The sequence below is a fragment of the Eubalaena glacialis genome, chromosome 2, assembly GCF_028564815.1.
Source record: "Eubalaena glacialis isolate mEubGla1 chromosome 2, mEubGla1.1.hap2.+ XY, whole genome shotgun sequence".
Classification (NCBI taxonomy): domain Eukaryota; kingdom Metazoa; phylum Chordata; class Mammalia; order Artiodactyla; family Balaenidae; genus Eubalaena; species Eubalaena glacialis.
The window spans coordinates 35,840,634-35,853,012 of NC_083717.1; the positions used below are offsets into that span (position 1 = coordinate 35,840,634).

General features: G+C 42.5%; 1 protein-coding gene across 1 annotated transcript in view; it reads right to left on the reverse strand.

The window, feature by feature from the left end:
- The window catches only part of ADAMTSL3 (ADAMTS like 3), a 374,428-nt gene that overhangs the window by 66,183 nt on the left and 295,866 nt on the right, over window positions 1-12,379 (reverse strand). Inside the window, exon 21 of the mRNA XM_061179848.1 lies at window positions 5,510-6,581. Coding sequence (XP_061035831.1) covers window positions 5,510-6,581 — 1,072 coding nt within the window. The remainder of the gene's footprint in view (window positions 1-5,509; window positions 6,582-12,379) is intronic.

The window sequence follows — 12,379 nt, forward strand, 5'->3', positions numbered from 1 at the left end:
GTAAAAGCAGTGGTGGGTAAAACTATTGGTACCTGAACTGGAACCAAGGCAATGGCACCAAAGGGTACCAGTAGTCACTGTATTCTTGGTACCACACACTTGCAGTAAAAACAAAAATGCCAGTTTCCCTTAAGAATGTCCTTAATGAAGCAGTAGAACTTATTAATTTTACTATAACTCGACCCTTGAGTGTAAGTTATTAAATATTCTGTACGACAAAACGGGAAATACAAAGCACTTCTGCTGCATGCCCAAGTGTGTTGGTGTGATTGTGTGAACTGCTAGCTGAACTAGCTGCTTTTTCATGGCATACCACTTTACTTGCAAGAATGACTGACAGACAAACCATGATTATTCGGAAGATAATTTTTTAAATGAACAAAAACGAGCTGGCCAATTCAAGGAAAACAACTGACAGTATTTGTTGCCAATGATAAAATTCGAGCTTTCAAGGGAAAATTAGAATTTTGGAAAATCAGTAACCTTCATTGTGAGTTTGACTGCTTTTGAAAACTCAAAGACTCTTCTGAAAAGCTGGGTAGTAATATTAAAGAATATACGTCTTTTTTGTACTGTATAATGAAATGTGTCAACATTTGGAAGATGCGTATAACTCAGTCAGCCAGTATTTTCCAAATGACCAATGTATGATGTTATAAAATCTAGTATAGTTAAAAGATCCATTCAAAGAGCAAGACAAACCAATAGATTTCATTGTAACAGAGTACCAAAATCTCATTAATATGGTTTTAGATTCCACGTTCCAGCTAACCTTTAAGAAACTACCACCTGTCTAGTTTTAGTGTAGCATTAAAAAAGAATAGCCACAATTACCTGAAAGGGCTATGAAAATATTCCTTCTCTTTCCAACTGACATATCTGTATGAAGGCAAATTCTCTCTATAAACGTCAATAAAAACAACATATCTTTTTTTTTTATCTTTTTTTTTTTAACATCTCTATTGGAGTATAATGGCTTTACAATGGTGTGTTAGTTTCACTGTATAACAAAGTGAATCAGCTATACATAAACATATATCCCCATATCTCCTCCCTCTTGCGTCGCCCTCCCACCCTCCCTATCCCAACCCTCTAGGTGGACACAAAGCACCGAGCTGAGATGTTAAAAAAAAAACAAAAAAAATCATTTGTATTCAGAACAAAAGAAATACTGTATGCAAAGAAAAACCAAAAATGCAAATTAAGGGAAATATCCATTGTGCTGGCTTTTTCTGATAATCCACTTGCACATGTTTAAAAAAGAAAATAGCACACCTAAGGAAAAAGAGAAAGCCAACAGAATATTTCAGGGAAATAAAATTTTCAAGTGAAGAAACCAAAGAAAAACAGGTTTTAGGGCTTCCCTGGTGGCCGCAGTGGTTAAGAATCTGCCTGCCAGTGCAGGGCACACGGGTTCGAGCCCTGGTCTGGGAAGATCCCACATGCCGCGGAGCAACTGAGCCCGTGAGCCACAACTACTGAGCCTGCGCGTCTGGAGCCTGTGCTCTGCAACGGGAGAGGCCGCGACAGTGAGAGGCCCGCGCACCGCGATGAAGAGTGGCCCCTGCTTGCCACAACTAGAGAAAGCCCTCGCACAGAAACGAAGACCCAACACAGCCAAAAATAAATAAATAAATACATTTATAAAAAAAAAACAAAAACAGGTTTTAAATCTGTATTTGCACTTGTACTTGAAAGATCTCAGTGTCAGGAATAATAGGGTGTAGCTTCTTTTTTTTAATTGAAGTATAGTTGATTTACCATAGTATATTAGTTTCATAACTTCTTTTCAACTATGGGAAAAACCACCAGGAAATCCAATGTGAGGTGATAGATCCCCATCTTACTAATTCTAAAGGGGAACCTTATGGCACCCCAAAGGCATGGAAATACCCCAGAAGTGCTCACATGCACACACACCGTCATACTAGTCACACTTTACTAGAGACTTTCCTAGAATATATGTGTTTTTTAGAAATCGTCTTGTTTCCCTTTCGTTAACTCGGGCTGTAGGAATGAAAGGTGAAGCTAGTGTAATGTCATGATGCATTTGTTTGTAGCCTTCTTATACCCCAATCTTACGGAAAAATGGTCTGAGAAGGGAAAGAAAATCATTAATTTTTTTGTTTCCATTTATAATTTATGCCCCCAACTGTTTCTCAAATGGGTGTGAAGTCAGAATGATCCTGGTTACTTGACCAGCTGGGAACTAAATTATTAAATTATCCTTTGAAAATTAAAAAAAAAAAAAAAACAACCTATCACAACAGATTGAATGTAGAAGCATTTAGGAGAATCCAGCTATATTTTATTAAGCCAGACATGAAAGAGATTTGCAAAGATGTAAAACAATGCCATTATCAGTAATTTTTAAAATACTGCTTTTCAAAAATTGTTATTTATGTGAACATGAATTGGGCTTATTACTTATTTCTAAATGGATTAATAAACAGCTCTTTTAAATGTTTCATGGTTTTAATTTCTAACATCACTAGATATAACTCACATTACCAAAAGCTCTTCGGGCTTCTCATCATTTTTTTAAGTTTAAAGGGGTCCTAAGACCAAAAGATTTGAGAACTGCTAAGTTAGTTGATCTGGAAGGTTAATTCCACTTCAAAAACTTCATTATACTCTTGTGTTCAGCGTTCCAGGCAAAACAATAAAAAATTAGATTTGTTCTATCTTTTCATTCTAAGACATAGCCTAACAATTTAATATAAAATTTGAATTTTACCTGCATTTCTTTTAATGTTTCACATGTTAGGTGATGCACAAAAAAACGACATGATAAAAATAAAACTTGCATTTTTAAAGTAACTTATGGTTTGCAAAACAATTTAACATCTGGTGTTTTGTGTCTCTCAACAATCCCTAGAGGCAGATAAGGTGCAGCTTGAGCTCTTAAACTCAAATTGAAAGAAAGCAAAAGGTCTATAACCCTATGTGTACAAACAGCAAGATTTGGAGACAGTAAAGAACACAAAAGCGAATTAATATTTCTGTTATCCCCTGTTATTTTGTGTAAAATGAATGAAATGTGATATTTTTGCACTGACATGGATAACTATCACAATAAAATAAGGTGACTTAATATTGTGTTTCGAACGTCTCAAAAAACTTTGATCCTTATCATCTTATTTTTGGATTTTGTGACATGAAAAACTGCATGATATAGAAAATTACTTCAGATTCTCAATCTTTCTACCAAAGCTATTATTTGTGTGATCTTCAAACATCACTGGCAGTGTTCAGGAGATAAGGTCACTGGTTCTGACTGGCCATGAATTCGTCATGAAATTCTGTTTTTCAACGACCTCATCAGAAAAGTATTAACCCCTACCCTGCCAAACTCATGGGGCTGGTGTGAGTTCAAATGAGATACCACATCTCCTAGATATGGAAGATTCTGATTTACAGTTCCTACACAATGTAAGATTACTGTAAGTATGCTTTTTTAATGGCCTTATGTTGATTTTATTTTTAAACGTTAAGTGACCTGCAAAGAGAGTCTGTACATGCTTAAATTCAATCTTAACGGTAACCAGTCTTGTATCACACCTATGTGATAGTGATTGGGACAGTACGATTTCATTTTGAGAATTCCCATGCACATGTGAAAACCATACCCTGACTTTTTTTTTTTTTTTTCATTTTAAAATTCCCTTAATTGACAGGTGATTGTATGGAATACATACAGTAGCAACACATTTTAGAGTATATAATGTAAGTAGAAGTAAAATGTATGATAAAAAATAGCACATGAGAGAGGGGAAAAGGAAGTATAATACTATTAAGTTTTTTTGTTTTGAGACACATTTTATAAATTGAACTGTAATTATCAGGCAATAAAATTCACTAACTTTAAGTGTACAATTTGATTTCTGACACATGTATACATTCGTGTAGCCACCACCACAAACAAGATAGATAACATTTCTATAACCTCAAAAAGTTTCCTTTGCTCCCTTGCAGTCAAGTCCCCTCCCCCAAAACCTTAGGACTATGACAACCATTGACCTTCTTTCTATCACTGTAATTTTGTCTTTGCTACAAGTTCATATAAATGGAATTATTATAAAGTATGTAGTCTTTTATGCTTGGTTTCTTTCACTTAACATAACGGTTTTGATATTCATCCATATTGATGTATATATCCGTACCTCCTTCCTTATCTATGATGAGCATTTGCCATCTTATGGACATACCATAATTTGTTTACAAAGCCATCAGTTGATGGACATTTGGCCTATTTCCAGTTTGGGGCTATTATGAATAAGGCTGTTAGAAACATTCAAGTATGCATTTATTTGATATGCTGCTTTCCATCCTTTTACTCTTAACCTATCTGTGTTTTTACATTTGAAGTGCACTTCTTGTTGACAACCTATATTTTAGTTGTTGCTTTGTTATCATCTGACAATCTCTGGCTTTTAGTTGGAGCTTTTGGATTATTTATATTTAATGTATAATCTTATACTTTACATAATATATACATAAATAGAAGAACACCTTGACAAACTATCAAAAATTATTCAACAATCCACAAAATAACCAAACAGAACTTCTAAAAGTTATATATGTGGTCACTGAAATGGAAAACTAAGTGGGTGGGCTAATATCCACTTAGTTTTTTACAATGCTGAAGAGACGAGTAGCAAACTAGAAAATAAAAGAGGCAATATGAAAGAGAGGTTAAAATACAGGGAAGATTGAGACAGAGAAATTCTCACATACATTTATTTGGAGTTCTAGAAAGAAAGAAGAAAAAGCTATATTCAAAAAAGAAAATGGGCTGAGAATTTTCCAGAACTGATAAAATACATGTATCCTCAGGACAGAAAGTGCAACAAATTTCAAGCAAGATAAATAAAACAAGACACTCATGTAGATTTATCATCATAAAACTGCAGAGCACCAAAGATAAGAATAAATTTTGAAAGATAAACAGAGAAAAAGGACATATTACCTACCAATGAATAATAATTACATTGGCAACACACTTTTCAACAACAAAAATGGAAGCCAGAAAACAATCTTATCTATAATAGGCTGAGAAGAAAGTAACTGTTCTCCTAGAACTGGTAGCCACTTAGCCCTCCACTTTAAAATGATGGTGAAGTAAAGACTACTTTGATTTTCTTTCTTTTTTTTTTTTTAAATAGATCTTTGTTGGAGTATAATTGCTTCACAATATTGTGTTAGTTTCTGTGGTACACCAAAGTGAATCAGCCATATGCATACACATGTCCCCATATCCCCTCCCACCCTCCCTATCCCACCCTTCTAGGTGGTCGCAAAGCACTGAGCTGATCTGCCTGTGCTACGCTGCTGCTTCCCACTAGCTATTTTACATTCCATACCCTAACATTTTTGAGTTTCTTTCCTAAAGAATCCTGTTGGAAACACATTCTTAGGAGAAGGGATTTGAAAATATTTTCAAGAAAGCCGGAAGAAGAACCATTAAGACGGTATTACAGAGGAAACACTGTATTCTTATTTTACTTACTTTTTGGAGGGTCGTAACGATGCTCCATCCTTGGTCCATGTATATGTGGCCTCACCGGGGGTAACAAGCTCACACAGTATATTGATGACCTCCGTCCTTCTTGTAACGTAGACTGTATTTCCAATCCTTGAATTTACTGTTTTATTAAAAGAAATTGAGGTGGGCTGGCTTTGCCTCAAGAGAACAGGTCCCTTTGGCTTGAATGTCAGCTTGCCTGAGTTTTTCGAATTTGAGCTTTGGGGCACACTTCCCGTTTCCCCCCTTAGGTGAGCCGCGGGAGGCGCCTCTCCCAGGATGCCCCTCCACTGCACGTGTGTGGACTGCGCCTTCGCTAACTCGGCCACCAGCTGATATATCACCTGGGACGCAAGGTCATCACTGACCTCTCCGGTCTCCATGAGCTGACTCATGTTCCTTATCAGTTCATCAAACTGGGCGGTATCCATGCTGTAGGCTCCCTGTTTAACTGCGGATTCAAACTGCTTTTTCTCAAACTCCCAGGAGTTGGCATTTCCTGCAGAATGGCTGCAGTGACCCAACAGAGCTCTTAAGAGAGGCTGGTGATGAATTTGGCCATCGTCCAAATAAAGCTCATTTTTGTTACTCCACTTCCGCCTCATCTTATGCCATGTGGCTCCCAAATTATTGGCTTCGTTGTGGTCCATCCCAGGATACTCCCCTGTGTGCCCTCTGAGGGCTGGGGGTGCAATGAGCCGGTTGTCAGTGCCAATGAGCTTGAGCACCACTGTCTCTTGGGCAGAGCCTGCAATGCACCGGTACATGCCGATGTCGGGGGCTGCAAGGCTGTGGATTTTTAGTGAGCCTGACTTGGTGATGCCGAGTCGTTTGGAGTTCTGCAGACAACGGCCATCCTTCTCCCACTGGATCAGAGATTTCTGGAATCGTCGCACTGGGCATTTAATAATCACAGATGTGTTGGGCAGCAAATAGGCTCTGCTCCCGACGGTCAGGTTAAGGCGCTTCTCTTCCCTTGTCTGAATGTAGACTCTCTGGACACCAAGGATCTGAGGCCCCTGCTTGCCAAGGTTGGTCTTCATCTCTGGTTGCATTTCTGTAGGAAAAAAAAAGAAAGAAAAGAAAACACAAATATCTCAATAATGAAAACTTTTTGACTATAATCTTCCAAGGCTGGCACAAGTCAACAAATTCTTTTTTCCTCTTTTAAAACATTTGAGAACTAAAACATAAGGAATGAGATATATCTATCTATCTATATATATATATATTATACATCCTTAGATGGGGGTAAATTTCACAACTATCTGGTACTTTAGCAGCAAAGAATGCACGTTTGAATGAATTGCACGGAAGCATGTAAATTATTTTACAAAGCTCCGGTTTGGGGAGGCATGAGGTTAAGTGGTTAAATGTTTCCATCAGTAAGGGGATGTCTGATATGTGGGGCCTCCACCACCTAGGGGAGGAGGCCCTTGAGAATCTAGTATGGCTTGGCCAGGGGTACCCCAAGTCTGAGGGAGGCAGTGATTGGGGAGATGAGTGAATGCGTTTGAAGGATCTGAAAAGGAGGATGAAGCTGGCCAACTGCAGCAGATAACCCAAGCGGGTCAGTTAAACCAGCATGGGGGCCTAAAGAAGCGAGTGATCAAAGAAGAAAAGGTAGGACAGGCACTTGGAAGCCAGATGAATCTGAGTTTGAATCTTAGCACTGCCATTTGCACAAGTCATTTAATCTCTCTGAGCCTCAGTTTTCTCACTCATAAAATGTGGGTAATGTTAGCAGCTTCGTCAGAGGAATGTGACAGGTTAGAGCATTTATATCAAGTGCACAGCACATTAGCGGGCACTTAAAAGCTCTCATATATGACTATTGTCAGCGGACAAAGGCAGGTCCAGCCAGCAAACAACAGGGCAAGCTGAGACGGATCAAGGGTCGGCTGACTCTTGCTTGTTCCTGGGCATTGGCTGCAGTTAATGGGCTAAGGCCAAAGAGGACACTCCTCAGATCCCATCCCCCAAGAGCAGTGGCTCTCTCCCTCTGTCCACCTGCGGGAAGGAAGGCCTCAATGCGTCCTAGGGTGATTCTGAAGTGAGTAGGGGGGCTTGATGCAGGTGGGAGATGGATTCCTCTTTGAAGATGTACTTAGGTCCTTGGGCAGATGGTGGAGCGTGGGCTAGAGGGCCTGGAAGGTGGAAGTGACAGAAGAGAGACTGGATCCACAGAAATGGCACTGTGGAATTCAGGTCATGAGACGGGGTGGGGGGGAGGGTGGGAATCAGAACCTTGGAGGACCCCGGTTATGGCTCCTCCTGGTTGTAGCACTGGCAGGGATACGCTGGGAGGAGAACCAGATTAAGACTCTGCTTAGATGGACTTCTCAGGCCCTGGGCACGAACTAGAGTGTGTTCACCAGTACCCTGGTTTGCCAGAATAACTCCTGGACTCCTCTCGGGTGGTTCATGATCCCTTTAGGGTCTGCCTGCCTGCTGGGGTGTGGTGGTGCCCGTACGTTCAGAAAAGCAACAGGGTTGGGTGCATAACAACAGGGTTGTGGTAGAGAATGTTCTAAGTGAGGGACAGGCATAATGAGTTTGCATGCAAATTCCACAGAGATGCAATTAATAGGCCAGGCCCCTTGTCCACAGTTCTGCCTGTGAATGCTCCCCTCGGCTCATCTCTAAGTGGAGCCGGGTGGCCTGTCATGCATACACCTTTCCCTAGTGGGACACAGACCCTTCACAGAGGATGTCAAGCTCCCCTCAGCCAGTTAAGGCATACAGATTTTCTTTCGGTTGGCAATATAGAGTTTTGGACTTACTGCTGTTCAACAGTGATCAAAAGCAGAAGGAGGATTCCTGGTAAATTTACGGTTCATCTATTATTATAGGCAGAGATGCTATGCCAAATACTTAACAATCTGCATGGCGAGGGTGCAGTCAACCAGAGCAGATGGCAGCTGTAGCACTGGACCAGGTCTTTGCAGTGTCCCCTCTCCCAACATTGGTACACTATGAGGAGGTCAGACGGCTCCCGGCAGGAGGGTCCCAGCAGCTGGGAGACAGTCGTGGGGTTCAGGCAGAGGCTACTTACTAACCATTTGGGAAGTATTTCCCTACTTTAACAACCAGTTACAACTCTGGTGTGTAGAGTTTCAATATCAACTCTGACTATAGGCAGTGGCTCTCAAACTTTGCTGCGCATTCGAAACACCTGCTATTATTGTTTTTTAATCTCAATACCCTGGGTCCCACCTCCAGAAATTCTGACTTATGGGGAACAGCCTGGGCATCAGACTTTTTAAAAGCTCCCCAGGTGACTGAGATGGGCAGCAAAGGTTGAGAACCACTGCCCCGCAGCGTCCCACTGCATTAACTCAAAGGCAATCTGATGGGATGCTACTGGTGAAGAGGGAAGGGAAAATCAGAAAGAGCATCTGTGCTTCCTGTGCAAACCCTGCCAAAGTCTTTATAACTTGCATTGTCCTCTGTAAGGAGGAGGTAGGAGGATTTCTTTGTGGTCTCACCATCAGGAACTCTTATACTTTCCTCTGAGTAATTAGTCCATTTCCTACCCAATAAACACTGAACCGTGTAATCGACCAGGTTGCCTTTTCCAAGATAGTTATGTTACCAAGTTTAGAGCTAAATTTGTGCCCACACATAACAGAAGTGCAAAATTCAAGACACAATCCTATATTAGCCTTGTTTGTTTTCCTTTTTTATTACTCACTGGTTTCTAATTTTACTTATCTGGTTGCATTTTATGAATACTTTTCAGTGGCCTATTGTTGTCACAATGGACGGTATGTATGTATGTCTATACACATACATATCCAAAATATCTACATATATGTGTTTATATGCACCTATAAAGATCTCTGTTTATTACCATTTAAAAGGATTCAGTTGAACACCCTGTCTGGTCATTGATCCCTCAGTGGCGGACAATGGGAAAGATAAATGTGCACGTGGATGGCTTTGAAACTTGTTCTTCAAAATCAGAGTTTAAGCTGGGTCAAAGTCAGACTTCTGAACTCATGCAACTGAGAGAGATGTGTGGAGACAGACTCTGAGGGCTGCTACAGATGAGGCCATAGCTTGAACGTTCCTGCTCTTACTGGGAAGGTGCAGAAGCCCACATGGGGAATGCAGCACATGCCTGGCTCGATGCTTCAGGCTGGAGATGATCTGCGGCTGGTATAAGCCCACACAGCATCCTGTGCGGAGATGGGTTCTAATTGCCATGGAGATGGTTTCTAATTACCATGGAGAAGGGTTCTAATTACATTCAGGCCCACTGGTAGCCAGATGTCCCTCAGCTGAGCTTGGGGCTTAAAGCAGATGGGACCTGACTCCTTCAAAAGCAGGCTGGGGAGTCTGCAGGTGACAGGCAGTGTTCAGCCTTGGTAAAGGGCCTGCCCATGGCTGGCTGAGCCACACAAGCAGCTCAGAGGCTCCCTCTGGCCGCATGCCCATCTGTTGGAAGGCAGGCCCTGTGGCCCCAGCTCCGTTCCCAACCAGGCCTGTTTAGCAATTACTCACGCTGGGTATGCAGCAGTTCAGTTAGCAGGTATGCCTGGGGAGGGATCTGGGATCAGGCTCTGCCAGGCTGCCAGGTCCCACGGCGTGGGCCAATTCCTCTCTTGGGACGCCGGTGAGTTCCTTTGGAGCAGTGCCTGGAGCGTGGCCTCATCAGACACAGTTCTTGGGCAAGAAACTGGTCTGGTTTCGGGTGACTGCTTCCTCCTGCATCTGGATATGCCCCCAAACTGCCACACTGGACAAGCCTGATGAGATAGAGAGTGGCCAGGCAGCGATGGCACCCTCCTGGAGGGCCTGCGGGCAGTGCGAGGGTACCAACCCATCCCTCCACTCTCCCACTGTGCTGGATAGGAGAAATGCCACATCTTCTGGCATTTCTAGAAAACGAAAAGATCTTTCTTCTGGAGGTCCTCCTTCTGGCCTCAGTGTCAGCCTGCCCTACCCAGTAAAGGCCAGCTCTGGTGCCCGAGGCTGTTTATCACAATTGCCTCTGCTCTTTGCCTGCTCGTGTCCGGCCCTAATTCCAGTTGTGTCTCTGCCACGATGCTAAGTCTTGGCGCCATGCCAGGTTTCTGCCCCAAGCCATCTGCGCTGGATGTTTACACTTGGTCTCACCATCACTTGACTCCTGCCACTCCCGAATGGGCTTTGGCTGCAAAGCAGCCTCTAAGCCTTCCTATTACCCTGTGGAACCCAGGCCCATCAGAATCCAGCCCTGGATGGGGCTGCTTGGTTGGTGCTGACTCCCATTGTTCCCACTGGCATGGAGGATCTCACAAGCCCCTTTGGGGCTCTATCAAGAACCCGGGCAGCTTTTTTTCAGATTCTCTTTAGGGTAGAAACACAGGTAGCTGAGAGGAGGCTACAAGGGATGCTATAGGCGGGACTGGTTAAATGGGCTGTGAAGCCCCATGAAGATTACACAGTTAAGTGTCTCATCAGGCTGAAAGAACAGCTTCCACACTTGGTTCTCATGCACTTTTCAACCGAGGGTAGATGAGCTTCTGCTCACAGCACCGCACTAAAAGCTCTCAGGGAAAGGCCACCGATGGTCCCCTAGTGACAAATACAATGTCTCCCTTCAGTATTCGTACTTGACCCTTCTAGGACACATGGCGCCCGTAATCACTCAGTTCATGGAAAAGTCTCGCCTCCCCACCATTTTTTTAAACCCTTCTTCTGGTCCTTTCCCACCACTGTTCGTTGCCAGCACGCTGCTGGCTGTTGCTACCACCCCTCAGGTGTCAGTGCTTGGCCACTTCCTCCCTTTCTCTTCTTGCTCTAAACTTTTCTTTGGATGATCTTGGAGTTGTAACTAACAACTCTAGGTTGATGCCTCCCAAGTTGATCTGTCTAACCTAGACCTTTCTCTAGAGCGCAAGACCTAATAGTCCACTGTTGACTGGAAATCTCTTCCTGCTACTTCAAGTTTAAAATATTGTAACCTAAACACTTTATCTCTGCCTCCCTAACCCATCCCAATAGTCCTCCTCTTCCTATATGCCCTAAGTTAATGGCTTCATCTTCTACCAACCTCCTCAAGGCAGATTCTAGAGTCATCTCGATTTTTCCCTGTCCACTGGCATGCTGGCCCTTCCTCTCACAGACTCACAGGTCGGTGACACTGTTACTATCCATTCCCAACTCTGCATTCAATGATGCCACGTCGGTAGCCAGAAACCAGCCATGACGGGAGTATCTACACCACAGAAATCAGCAAAGGTAACAAATGACAGCAACCTCTCCCTCCTCGCCACCCACCTTGCCCCAGAGCTGCTTGTTAAACACTGAAAAGCACACCGCTGTCCTTTTTTGCTCCCAACTCTAGCCAGCCATCAGGTACTTAGATGGGACATCTGAAACATTGTTAGAATGTAGCCTCACTGCTTCTATCCTCACACTCTCTCACCTAGAGATCGTCATATCCCCTTGACTAGACTCCCTGCCTGCACTCTCATGTTTTTCCAATATATCTGTATATAAAGCACTATTGACAATAGCCAGGACATGGAAGCAACCTAAACGTCCATCAACAGAAGAATGGATAAGGAAGATGTGGTACATATATACAATGGACTATTACTCAGCCATAAAAGGAACGAAATTGTGCCAGCTGCAGAGACGTGGATGGACCTAGAGAGTGCCATACAGAGTGAAGTAAGTCAGAAAGAGAAAAACAAATATCGTATAATATCGCTTACATGTGGAATCTAGAAAAATGATACAGACGAACTTATTTGCAAAGCAGAGACACAGACGTAGAGAACAAACGTGTGGATACCAGTGGGGGAAGGGAGGCTGCGATGAATTGAGAAATTGGGACTGACACATATACACTACTATGTATAA